Raw genomic sequence first — 14,290 nt, 5'->3', positions numbered from 1 at the left:
TTCTGACTCACTCACACACTCTCTCTCTCTCTCAGGGTAACTTGGAAAATTTTTTTTAGCTGGTGCAGCATAAACCTCAGGCATCCTTGCACTATATGACTAGTAATAATAATAAGTGACATTTCCACCAATAAATAATGTTATTTCTAATAATAATAAAAGAAATAATGATATTTCTCAACACCTTTTTTGTCTGACATTTTTAAATGCCTGTCAAAGTTTAGTAAATATCATTATTCACCACCTCTTAATTTTCAATCTAAGCACAGCACAGCACAGAAATTAATTTCTTTTCATTATAATAAAACTAATAATATTAATTTATTGAGTAAGTAGTTGTCTGTATGGTCTTTTTGTCTTCACTTGCTAAATAATTATATGATTATGCTTCCATTAAAAGTAGTGGAATCTTAGACCACTTGCAACAAGCCAGTGCAATCTTGAAATATCTCCATGCAATCCCCACTCATTGAGAGGGGTTGACAGAGTTTGCAACAAGAACATTTCAAAATTTTTCCTTTATTGTTAGAAGCATTACAATTAGGCAAGAGCAATAACCACTTCATATATCATATAAATTAGATTATCACAGAAGTGTAACTAGGAAATTTGATGCCTACAGCTGAATGTCAGAAATGTTCCTTGGTTTTCATAAATGCAATTAAATTATCATTCATTTATTAATTTGATTATTAAATTATTAATTACATAATTATAGTAATTATTTGTTAAATTATTAATTACATAATTATAGTAATTATTTGTTAAATTATTAATTAAATTATTATTCACAAAATGATACTTTTATGTAAAAGTGACAGGTTTTTATAACAACTGATTTTAATAATGATTAGCATTAGCAGAGACATTTGATGCAAGAAAGCAAGCTTATGCAGCATCAGCCAAAAAAAAAAAAAAGTAACATAAATAAATAAAAAATAACCACTTCCACTTCACCCCTCTGTTCGTTCGAAATACCTGTCCAGCTGAGCCTTAAACTTATTTAGGCTATCAACTTCCACGACAAGGGATGGAAGTCTGTTCCACCTACCAACCACCCGCTGGCTAAAGGCAAATTTCCGCACATCTATCCTACATCTGTCTTTCCTCAATTTGAATTTATGCCCTCTCAGGTGATTATTCTGAGCAAGAGGAAGAATCCCATCAGCATTGAGCATGCTCAAACCATTCAAGGCTTTGTACACCTCTATCAGATCACCTCGCTGGTGCCTAGTTTCCAGACACTGTAATTCACAAAACTTAAGCCTTTCTTCATAAGAGCACCCCTTTGTTCCATTCACTAATCTTGTTGCCCTTCTCTGTACTCGTTCCAGCAGCTCTACATCCTTCTTGAAATGAGGCCTCCAGACCTGTATACAGTACTCTAGGTGTGGCCTGACCATTGCCTTATACAAGGGAATAATCACCTCCTTATCCCTGCTAGAAAAATTCCTATATATCATTGACAATACACCATGAGCTACTCTTGCAGCCCGTCTGCACTGCTCAGAGAACTTCATATCTGCCTGCACAACCACCCCCAGGTCCCTTTCATTCTCTACCACTGTCAGTTTAGTACCACAGAGTTGATACGTTGCTCTGGGATTGCTGTTTCCCATATGTAGTACTTTACATTTGTCAATGTTAAACTTCATTTGCCACCTCGAAGCCCATCTGCTCAACCTTTCCAAATCCTGTTGCAGCAGCATAGTGTCAGTAGTGTCCTTGACAACCCTGCCAACCTTTGTATCGTCTGCAAACTTGGACATTAAGCCTGATATACCATCATCAATATCATTTATAAATACAGAAAACAATAAAGGACCCAATACTGAACCCTGAGGGACTCCACTAATAACATTAGTCCACGATGAGCAGTGTCCATTGATTACCACTCTCTGTCTTCTCCCCCTCAACCACCCCTTTATCCATAGCAGCAATTTGCCTCCAATGCCACACTGCTCCAATTTGTGCAGCAGTCTTCCATATGCAACAGTATCAAAAGCCTTAGAAAGGCTTCCTATATATCATCCATGTGCAACAGTATCAAAAGCCTTAGAAAGGCTTTTGATACTGTTGCACATGGAAGACTGCTGCACAAATTGGAGCAGTATGGCATTGGAGGCAAATTGCTGCTATGGATAAAGGGGTGGTTGAGGGGGAGAAGACATAGAGTGGTAATCAATGGACACTGCTCATCGTGGACTAATGTTATTAGTGGAGTCCCTCAGGGTTCAGTATTGGGTAGTCTTCTTTTAAAAAATAATTACAGGTTCAGTTATTCTAAGTACTTAACTCCATTCAGAGCAACAATGAATTGGCAGCTGTGGCCAAGCCCAACCTTGCCATATCCTAGTTACATCTCTATATTACCACATCAAAAAGTGTTTTCATCTGGCTGGCCCTAGGATATGGCTGAGAACACTTTTTTGTATCACTAACTGCACCAGTGCCCATTAGTGTAACTCTTGTGCCAAGACAGTAAATAAGAGGATTTCACACTCTAGAAGCTGGCTGACAGTGAGGGCATTATCAATCAATGCATACTAATACACTCTCTCTCTCTCTCTCTCTCTCTCTCTCTCTCTCGGGAATGACTACCGCATATCCCCGGAGCAATATGGCCTTTGTTGCTAATGCTCCTAAAAACCAAATAACAAACAAACTTAACGGAGCTCAGTATCGGTGTTTTTTTATACCACGTCCAGAACCCGTGCACATGTCGTAGTTCACCTGCAGTTGCTTCGAATTGCATAACGACTTGCTGGTCATAATGTTTTGGCTCATCGGTGTGTGTGTGTATATTTGTGTGTGTGTGTGTGTGTGTGTGTGTGTGTGTGTGTGTGTGTGTGTGTGTGTGTGTGTGTGTGTGTATACAACATGCACACAAACACACTACATTCATAATAATATGAATTTAACCCTGAATGAATTTATTATGTTCATACTAATATTCAAAGATTAAGGGTTTGAACAAACTAGAAATTATAACATTGTTAATAATTAATTACTTACTCATAATTAATTAAGAACGACTTAGTAACGACATAGTAACTAATTTCTTGTAATTATTCCAACATAATTATAAGATTAAGCCAAGGCTTAAACCAATCAGAATGTGACATGTGCACTACTGGTAATTCCAAAAGAAACCTATTAGAAATGCTTCCCAAAGATGCAGAAATATTGGAATCAGTGTATACAGTGTCAAGAAGACTACTTCAATCTGAATAGTCAGTTAGTTTCATCATTTTGCTAATATTAATCACATCTCATATCCACAGTAGTATTTTATTGAATTTACAAGCCTTAGGCAAGAAGCCTTCTTAATGTATTGTTATGATGTGTAATAATAAATCAAGTAATATTTCATTTAATTTTCATTTACAATATTGTCCAGACAACTGCAATACAAATGCTTACAATATTGTCCAGAAAATAAAATCCTTTTATTTAAAAAATGTAATACAAATTTTTGTTTATACACTGTACAACCAGGGCCCTTCTGGCCATGGTTGTGCAGTGTGTAAACAGTGTGCTGCTTATGAACTAGAACTCATAATGCATACACCTATCCACATACATTATCCAACGATCATGCCCATGTAAATCAGATTATTTTAGTGATAAAACTTTTTTTAATGATATGCATTTTTTTTTTTTTTTTTTTGTAAATCAAGATAGCTTTTAGCTGTCTCTACTGCAGCTTCCACACTAACTCTGATATTACAAAATACAGCACAATATTTAAATTTTCAAGCTATCTAAGTAAGGGTTCACTGTTGAACTTTGCTTTCTCCATAACTAGTAGTTACTTAGACATTTTGCTAATCTGCCAGCCAAACACACAAGTTTTTCTGTATTAGTATTTTGCAGCTGCAGAATATTAATGATATCCATAATATTTTTATCAAAAGAAAACTGACCTGACAATGTTAACGGCATGTTTACCAGCTTCAAAATACATTCAGTAATTTGAAGCAGAAATAAAATTAGATATTCAATCTAATTTTATTTCACCTTAAAAGTGAAAGGAAATTTGTAATCAAAAGTTTCAAAGACACTGCTCTCTTTCTGGCAGCCACAAAAAAACAGAATTTATGGGAGGCTGCAGGAAAAAAACAAAAAAAAAACCCTATGAGAATAGCACAATAATACAAACTGAACAAAAATTGCTGTCCAATTTTGTGCAACATTTCTAAAGGAAATAACGTAATGTAGAAACAACAAGAGATGTTAATCCAGGCCTCAAAATAATTCTTGAAATGGTATAACTCCAAAGCAAGATATATATACAAACAAACACCTCTTTTATATACTTTTTTAACTATAAAATGATATAAAATGCTTCAAAACAAGTTTTGAGGATGCACAATACAATAACCACAATCTGAACAAGTTATTAAAGTTTTATAACAGTTATTTATAATAGTTACAATTCTTTACTTAGAAGTATTACTCACCATTGAATATCTTCTGTATGTTCTGTATAATGCCTCTGAAATATACTTGCTGGATGATAAAGAACAGCCACTGCTCCAACATAATACAATATCTCTCCAGACGACACCATATATAAATTTCTATTGGGATCTTTTCCATGATAACCATGTCTAAATTACATTCAGAAAATGTTCTTTTTTTTAGATGCTATGCTCAGATTACATGAAAATAAACTGTGTACATAATGGAATACAGGAATACCTCGCATAGCATGGTTAATTCGTGCCAAAAATATACCACCATGTAAATCATGGTGGTGTAAACCATGAAACCATGCTGATCGAGGTATTATTAGTATGTATTTTAATGTAATGCATTCCGACAATTTGATTATATGGGACGAGTTGCAAAAATATATGGGTGTTTGTTTACTATAAATTGATGCACACGAAGTTCTTGCAAAAAAAAAAAGAAACTAAAATGGTAAAAATGAAAAATACTAGTAAGTACAGTACAAATGATTTTTATTGCAGTATGTACATACCAAAAGAATATAAGTGAAGTATGTACTGTATTTTAATTTAGAAAAATAACTGATCAGCTTAGTTTGCACAGTTTTTTTATTCTTTTTATCTGCATGCATCTCTTTATAACATCGAATGTCATTTTGCAATGCCTGCCTTATTTTCATACCTTGTTCGATGTTTGGATCTAGAAGAACACTCAGCGCCATTACATTTCTTCTTTCCACTCATATTTGCGTATAAAGGCATAACGTTTTTAAAAAATAATCTTTAATAAAAATATTTGAAAAATATTTGTACGGCTTACGCACAGTCAACGACCTCACCGCTCGGAATCTAGTGTTTACTAATGTATGAATGCTAGCAGATTCCGTATATAATGTGAGTTGCGACAACAGTCAGTGTGGGCTTGAATCCATAATGCATTGGTCCACGAGCTGGCATCATACATACATACATACATATGAAATGTATTGGTGCCTAATGCAATTAATTTTTTTTTCAATTCGTGAACCATGCTATAGCGAAACCCCACGCTGTTCGAAACCGTGCTATGCGAGGTATTCCTGTACTTGCAAATATTTCTTCCTAGCTATCAAATAAATCACAAACAAAAGGTAAAATAAATAACATTGACAAATGCAAAGCACTGCATATGGATAGCAGTAATCCCAGAGTAATATACCAACTGTGCAGTACTACACTCAGGAAGAATGAAAAGACCTGGGGTAATTGTGCAGTCAGATATGAGGTTTTCAGAGCAGCTCATGGTGAATTGTCAATGAAATACAGGAATTTTGCTGACAAGGATAAGGAGATGATTATCCCCTTGTATAAGGAAATGGCCAGTCCACATCTTGAGTACTGCATACGGGTCTGGAGGCCTCATCTTAGGAAAGATGTAGAGCTGCTGGAACAAGACAGAAAAGGGCAATGAGATTAGTCAATGGAACAAAGGGGTGCTCTTACCAAGAAAGGCTTAAGTTCTGCAAATTGCAGCATCTGGAGACTAGGCACCTGCGAGGTGATCTGATTGAGGTGTATAAGGCCTTGAATGGTTTGAGCAAGCTCAATACTGATGGGATTCTTCCACTTGCTCATATCCCACACCTGAGGGGGCATAAATTCAAATTGAGGAAAGACAGTTGTAGAATAGACAGGCAGAAATTTGCCTTTAGCTAGAGAGTGGTTAATTGTTGGGAAAAAAAACTTCGATCTGCCATTGTGGAAGTTGACAGCTTAAATAAATTCAAGGCTGAACTCAACAAACTTTTGGAGTGAATGGATGGGTGAAACGAAAGCAAGAAAGCTTGCTTTCTTGCATCATATGCCCCTGCTAATGCTAACTCTTAAACCCTTAAACACACTCTGACATCAAATACTTGAAATAATAAACTAACATGACTTAGATGATGGAAATTTTTGCCAAACAACTAGAGACTGTTAATCAAATTAACAATTAATACTCCCCTAGCCCATAAAGTATCATATTTGTACTCAAAAAGCAACGTAATTTTTATAGTGTCAGGATAGATGATGGTTGTGTGTTCATATGCCTCACTTCTCATTCCAAAATATCCCATATGTGTTCAACTGGATTGAGGGCAGGTGAATTTGGAGGCCAATTAAGAAGGGTGATATCTTCACTGTTTCTCAAATCACTAATGCACAGCATGGGCACAAAAACATGCATATTATTGTTTTGGAAGATCTCATTTCTGTCCAGGAAAAATTAAACTGTACCCTTAGGATAGATACTGTTCTTGCATTCCCCATATTCTACTGGAATGTCAACTGTTGTAGAGTGACCTATTGTTGAGCCCATAAAACACGCTGTACCCTTTGCTCACCATGAACATCCAGGGAATAACTTTGATATTATATACTTGGATCTTAGAAAGGCTTTTGATACTGTTGCACATGGAAGACTGCTACACAAATTGGAGCAGTGTGACATTGGAGGCAAATTGCTGCTATGGATAAAGGGGTGGTTGAGGGAGAGAAGACAGAGAGTGGTAATCAATGGACATAATCCTTTGCATAATCCTTTACAGTTCTATCAGCGGGAGGTGGTTTGACCCATTCAACACCATTCTTTGTACACCTTAATCACACTGGGCCATGAGCAACAGAGAAGACATGCCATTTCCGATATGGAAAAACTTGATACCCAGGCTCACATAATCATGCCCTTTTGAAACTCCATATCTTTACTGCATCCCACAACTGCTACTTTACTGGTCTGATTTGCATGACCAGATGCAAATTACCACTGCTTTGCCATGTCTGGCTTTTATACTGCAAGCTATGATGCACAGTCCATTATGGATAGGGTAGTCATAATTCAGTGATCACTGAGTGTATTATATCTGAGTGTGTAAAACATAATTGTTTAATCTCTTGGGGAGAAGATGAACAATGGAAATGCAAAAAATGTGATTTTTTTAATGACTGAAACTTACTGCAAATCTACCAACTTTGCCGTTTGTAGCTTTGCTATTCACTGATTTGTTTATTTGAGCTTAAGTTTTTAGAATTCTGTTTCATGAATCACAGGATCAGATTTGACTACTTGTGGTTCATCCTTAATCATAACTTTCCCATCACAGATCACAAATTTATTCACTGAGCCTAAACCTAATACACAAACACAGCTCTTTCTGAACACACAAAAAATCCTATGTTACCCTCAGCTAAATACGTACTGCAGTTCTAAAAATATTTAATAATACAGTAACAGCTTTAAAAATATTTAATAACACAGTAACATCACTAAACCACAACTTGATGTTATTTAACAGGTAAAAATATGATAAAGTAAGTGCAGTTTTATAGAAAAATTAGTATAAAGGAAATGTTCATTTCTTTTGTGTGTGTAGCACAGTAAATAAGAGGTTTAAAAATAAATTTGATGATTTCATATTCAATCAGTAGGTACCAATTTTTAAACTGTAAAACAAAAAAAATTATAATAAATAAATATTAACGAAAGATTATTAGCTCACCTTAACAACAGAAATCATAATATCATAGCTACAAACTTTAGCTCAATTTGGGATTACATTTTGAATATTTAGTTAAATAGCAAAATAAAAATGTCCCATTAAAAATATTAAAAAAAAAGTACACAAAGGATTAGTAAATTCTGGGGAAAACAGGATAGTTTTTTTCTTTCTTAAAAGTGAATGTGAAGGATACACCCAATGAAGCTGCATCTTCTTAGAAGGAACACTGGCATGAGAAACAGTTCTCTGCAGTCCTCTTTCATGAAAATTTTCTTTCCGTAAACTCCACTGTTCTTCATTGTGCAGGTCCTCTTCCTTATTCCTCTCAGTTGCTTTATTACTTTGAGTTCGATCTACAAATAAAAGGAATTACTCAGTGTCTAGATTATAGATGAATTACGACAGATGTTAGTATAGATCAATACTTCCCAACTTTTTCCTTCATTACCCAAAACCACTTATCAGAAAGTCCTTTTTACCCAATGTAGGTAAAACATTAACTGCACAGAAAACATATGACAAGTGATGAGAGATCGGCAAAAAAATAGGAAACAAACAATATGTTTGATACAATGTCTTTATTTTTAACATCTCTAAACATTTCAGCAGCCACAAAAAATTTGGTAATTATTCACTATGAATATTTCATCACCCAGGTCCCAGCTAATGAGTATAATTCCACTGTTCCATCTTATTTGCTAGTTCCGCAAAATTGGGAGCAATTGGAGACAGAGCGCACCTCACATTGTGTTCGGAGTTCAGCAAACAGTTTCATTTTGTGCTCTTTATAAAGGCAAGAGTGGAAAATCCTACTTCACGCATGTAGGTGCTGGCACATCAATTTAAAAAAAAAAATGCTAAACTTCTATGGTATTAACTCCTAATATTTACCAACACATTCTCAAATATCTTTCAATAAAGACCAATTTTCAAAAATATTTTATTATGAAATTAAAGATATGATTATTCTTAATTATTATTGTTAATCAATGAAAGAAAACAATCAGTTATTTAAAAATAAGAATTAGTTTAGTCTGTTATTAGCAGCATCCTCATCTGCTAACCACTGGGAGGGTCATGGTCCAGTGGTTATCATGCATGGCCACAAGTTAGAAGATTGCTGATTTCATCCAACTGAGGCAGATGCCATTAATAATTCAATATGTATGCAGTTACCATGAATTTGTGAACTCTTCTGGTCTTGGCTGCTTAGTGAAAAAATGGATATTTACTATTATTTATTTTTAACCAAACTGCATTACTTCGTATAACTTCTTGTTATATAATATTTTCGGTGCAGACTTTCCTTGATAGAGGTCTAAATTAAAATGCCTTTTAAGGAAATACTGCACAATATTATTGATTTTTTAGGAGCCACTTAAAAGAGGTATGCAATGATCTTTGATCATACCACTTTGTTCTCAATTTGATTAACTAAGAAATCTGGGGCATATATGTTCTATATGAAATAGTTGTTTGGATAGATTTAGATTTAGTATAAGTTGTGAATTATTGTGTTTTTATCACTGCATATAGAACTGGTACTTTTTAAGGTAGTTGCTGAATTGTGCAACACTGACTTTTAATAAGTTCACTACTCTAATTCTATCCTTTCCCCCATGTGTACTGTTTTCAGGGCTGCAATTATGATTTTCTGAATTCATACAAATTCAATTCAAGCTTTTACAAATTAAGTATTTCAAGTTAAATAAATATATAAATAAATAAAATAACAATACAAATTTTGTAAATTAATTGTTCACATCCTTTAATTGATCAATAATATTTACACATACATTTAATTTGGTAATACAGGCCTACTCTTGAAGTATGGACTTTTAGGCATTATTTATGAATGATGATTTAATTTGTAATAACTGTTATTGAAAAGTTGACTATTTAAAGATAATGAGAATGCATGTCATAAATGTTAAGGGTTAGTATTATGACTATAAATTTAACTTCTAGATAGCCATTAATTATATGCTTTTTTTTTAATATCATTTTGATCAAATATTCTGTCCAAAAAAATCAAAGAATAGTTGGGAAAGGGGCCTATATCTGGTTTGATCACACATGCCCAAAGTAATAAAAACACACATGAAACTTTTATTCATTACACTATTGGTTCAATTCTTATCGCTATGAACTTATAATATCCCAATTTACAATTTCAGTTTAGTCATTTATGCAAAATATCATTACTTAATTTCATATTTAAAAATTAACTCCTGGATAATATTATAAACCAGATTCTTATTGGGACTTTTTGAATGATATATAATTTTTCATTACCAATGCAAAACTTGAGGTTAACATCATAAACAAACATATATTCAAAGCCAGGTTTGATGAAGTATAATCTATTATTCATTGGTAAAAAAGGCAAGAAAACCTTCCTTTTCTTAATTGTGTTAAAATTTCAATTCATTTATTATCCATTTTCAACTTAGCATTAGCATTAGTAGAGGCATTTGATGCAAGAAAGCAAGCTAATGCAGCATCAGCCAAAAAAACACCACTTCCACTTCACCCCTCTGTTCATTCGAAATACCTGTCCAGCTGAGCCTTAAATATATTTAGGCTATCAACTTCCACAACAAGGGATGGAAGTCTGTTCCACCAACCAACCACCTGCTGGCTAAAGGCAAATTTCCGCACGTCTATCCTACTTCTGTCTTTTCTCAATTTGAATTTATGCCCTCTCAGGTGATTATTCTGAGCTAGAGGAAGAATCCCATCAGCATTGAGCATGCTCAAACCTTTCAAGGCTTTATACACCTCTATCAGATCCTCGTTGGTGCCTAGTCTCCAGACACTGTAATTTGCAAAGCTTAAGCCTTTCTTCGTAAGAGCACCCCTTTGTTCCATTCACTAATCTTGTTGCCCTTCTCTGTACTCGTTCCAGCAGCTCTACATCCTTCTTGAAATGAGGCCTCCAGACCTGTAGACAGTACTCTAGGTGTGGCCTGACCATTGCCTTATACAAGAGAATAATCATCTCCTTATTCCTGCTAGAAAAATTCCTGTATATCATTGACAAGACACCATGAGCTACTCTTGCAGCCCATCTGCACTGCTCAGAGAACTTCATATCTGCCTGCACAATTACCCCCAGGTCTTTTTCATTCTCTACTACTGTCAGTGTAGTACCACAGAGTTGATACGTTGCTCTGGGGTTGCTGTTTCCCATATGTAGTACTTTACATTTGTCAACGTTAAACTTCATTTGCCCATCTGCTCAACCTTTCCAGATCCTGTTGGAGCAGCATAGTGTCAGTAGTGTACTTGACAACCCTGTCAACCTTTGTATCTTCTGCAAACTTGGACATTAACCTTGATATACCATCATCAATATCATTTATAAATACAGAAAACAATAATGGACATAACACTGAACCCTGAGGGACTCCACTAATAACATTAGTCCACGATGAGCAGTGTCCATCGATTACCACTCTCTGTCTTCTCCCCCTCAACCACCCCATTACCATAGCAGCAATTTGCCTCCAATGCCACACTGCTCCAATTTGTGCAGCAGTCTTCCATGTGCAACAGTATAAAAAGCCTTTCTAAGATCCAAGTATATAATATCAAAGTTATTCCCTGCATCCAGTTCTTTTGTGACTGCATCATAGTATCCAATAGAATTGGTCAGGCAAGACTTCCCCTTAACAAAACCATGCTGTGTCCGAGCTACAACTGAAGTCTTGTCTAGATGATCCTGCGGTGCTTCTTTAACCAGTGCCTCCATTAAATTTCCTGGAACAGAAGTTAAACTCACAGGTCTATAATTACTTGTGTCAGCCTTTGATCCTCCTTTGTGAATTGGAGTCACATTTGCACATCTCCAGTCTGTGGGTACCTCCCCTGAGTCCAAGGAAGCTCTCATAATTATGGCTAAGGGTTCGCTTACTTCCTTTGCTGAGTCCTTTAATATAACTGGATAGATCCCATCCACCCCGGGTGCCTTTCTTGTGTTTATCTTCAACAATTTCTCCTCCACTTTACTCTCAGTTATTACAAGATTCTCTAGCTTACTGCCAGAGTTGAATACACCTCTGGAATTCCCCTCGCTGAATAACTCCACGTGTGTGAATGTCGATGCAAAATATTCATTTAGTTTGTTAGCTACCTGAGCAGGATCATCTATAGTTGACCCATCGATATCAAGTGGACCAATCTGATTCATCCCCTTCCTTCTAGAGTTTACATAAGTAAAGAACTCTTTGCTGTTCTTCTTTGCATCCCTTGCCAAAATTTCTCGTAATCTGCGTTCGCCTGCCTAACCTCCTTTGTAACTTGGTTACAGATCAACTTGTATCTATCACAGGCTTCTGTGTCACGTGTTAATTTGTATGTATCCCATGCATTTTTCTTCTCTGCCATATTTCTCATTAGTTCATCTGACATCCATTTAGGAATAAAACTTGAACAATATTTCTTAGTTGGTATGTAAAGCCTAGTAGCTTCCAAGATAAGTTCTTCTAATGCTTCCCATTTTGAATTTGCTGTTGGTAACATCATCAGTTGGTCCCACTGTATAGAATTTAAGTACTGTCTCAGACCATCGTAGTTGCCTTTACGAAAGCAATAACCCTTCCCTTTACCCCTAATGGTAGTTACCTCTTTGAGTAAGTCCCACTTCAGCACACTGTGATCACTGCCACTTAGTGGTTCGTTTATCTGCAGATTCTTAATGCATGAAGAATCACTACTGATAATCAAATCAAGAGTATTACTCCCTCTAGTTGCCTCCCGAACATGCTGATGTAGAAAACAATCATCCAATAAATCCACAAAAGCCTTGCTAGTGTGTGAGTGACCAGACCACAAATTCCAGTCAATATCTGGGAAATTAAAATCCCCCATTATAAGACTCTGATGTACTGGCCCACTCTATTTCCCTGTACAGTTTCTTATTATAAGAGTCATTAAGCCTATAGCACACTCCTACTCTCAATTTTGATCTTGAAATGCTTAGCATTAGTAGAGGCATTTGATGCAAGAAGGCAAGCTTATGCAGCATCAGCCAAAAAAAAAAAAAAAAAACCCACTTCCATTTCACCCCTCTGTTCGTTCAAAATACCTGTCCAGCTGAGCCTTAAACTTATTTAGGCTATCAACCTCCACCACAAGGGATGGAAGTCTGTTCCACCAACCAACCACCCGCTGGCTAAAGGCAAATTTCCGCACGTCTATCCTACATCTGTCTTTCCTCAATTTGAATTTATGCCCTCTCAGGTGATTTTTCTGAGCTAGAGGAAGAATCCCATCAGCATTGAGCATGCTTAAACCATTCAAGGCTTTATACACCTCTATCAGATCACCTCGCTGGTGCCTAGTCTCTAGACACTGTAATTTGCAAAACTTAAGCCTTTCTTCGTAAGAGCACCCCTTTGTTCCATTCACTAATCTTGTTGCCCTTCTCTGTACTCGTTCCAGCAGCTCTACATCCTTCTTGAAATGAGGCCTCCAGACCTGTATACAGTACTCTAGGTGTGGCCTGACCATTGCCTTATACAATGGAATAATCACCTCCTTATCCCTGCTGGAAAAATTCCTGTATATCATTGACAATACTCCATGAGCTACTCTTGCAGCCCGTCTGCACTGCTCAGAGAACTTCATATCTGACTGCACAATCACCCCCAAGTCCCTTTCATTCTCTACCACTGTCAGTGTAGTACCACAGAGTTGATACGTTGCTCTGGGGTTGCTGTTTCCCATATGTAGTACTTTACATTTGTGAATGTTAAACTTCATTTGCCACCTCTCAGCCCATCTGCTCAACCTTTCCAGATCCTGTTGCAGCAGCATAGTGTCAGTAGTGTCCTTGACAACCCTGCCAACCTTTGTATCGTCTGCAAACTTGGACATTAAGCTTGATATACCATCATCAATATCATTTATAAATACAGAAAACAATAATGGACCCAACACTGAACCCTGAGGGACTCCACTAATAACATTAGTCCACGATGAGCAGTGTCCATTGATTACCACTCTCTGTCTTCTCTCCCTCAACCACCCCTTTATCCATAGCAGCAATTTGCCTCCAATGTCACACTGCTCCAATTTGTGTAGCAGTCTTCCATGTGCAACAGTATCAAAAGCCTTTCTAAGATCCAAGTATATAATATCAAAGTTATTCCCTGCATCCAGTTCTTTTGTGACTGCATCATAGTATCCAATCAAGTTGGTCAGGCAAGACTTCCCCTTAACAAAACCATGCTGTGTCTGAGCTATAATTGAAGTCTTGTCTAAATGATCCTGCAGTGCTTCTTTAACCAGTGCCTCCATTAATTTTCCTGGAAC

The 14,290-nt window shown here is 36.1% G+C and overlaps 1 protein-coding gene across 1 annotated transcript in view; it reads right to left on the bottom strand.

Moving 5' to 3' along the window:
- Nucleotides 1-14,290, bottom strand: part of LOC150079270 (echinoderm microtubule-associated protein-like CG42247) — a 202,901-nt gene that overhangs the window by 161,656 nt on the left and 26,955 nt on the right. Inside the window, exons 3-4 of the mRNA XM_090383013.1 lie at nucleotides 8,166-8,325; nucleotides 4,464-4,613 (exon numbers count right to left, since the gene is read on the bottom strand). Of these exons, the coding sequence (XP_090239139.1) occupies nucleotides 4,464-4,613; nucleotides 8,166-8,325 (310 nt within the window). The remainder of the gene's footprint in view (nucleotides 1-4,463; nucleotides 4,614-8,165; nucleotides 8,326-14,290) is intronic.

Source organism: Mastigoproctus giganteus, chromosome 10 (genome assembly GCF_048544385.1).
Source record: "Mastigoproctus giganteus isolate SK-2022 chromosome 10, ASM4854438v1, whole genome shotgun sequence".
In the NCBI taxonomy this organism is placed as follows: Eukaryota; Metazoa; Arthropoda; class Arachnida; order Uropygi; family Thelyphonidae; genus Mastigoproctus; species Mastigoproctus giganteus.
The sequence above is the reverse complement of the archived record's forward strand: the minus strand, read 5'-3'. Positions and strand labels throughout refer to the sequence as shown.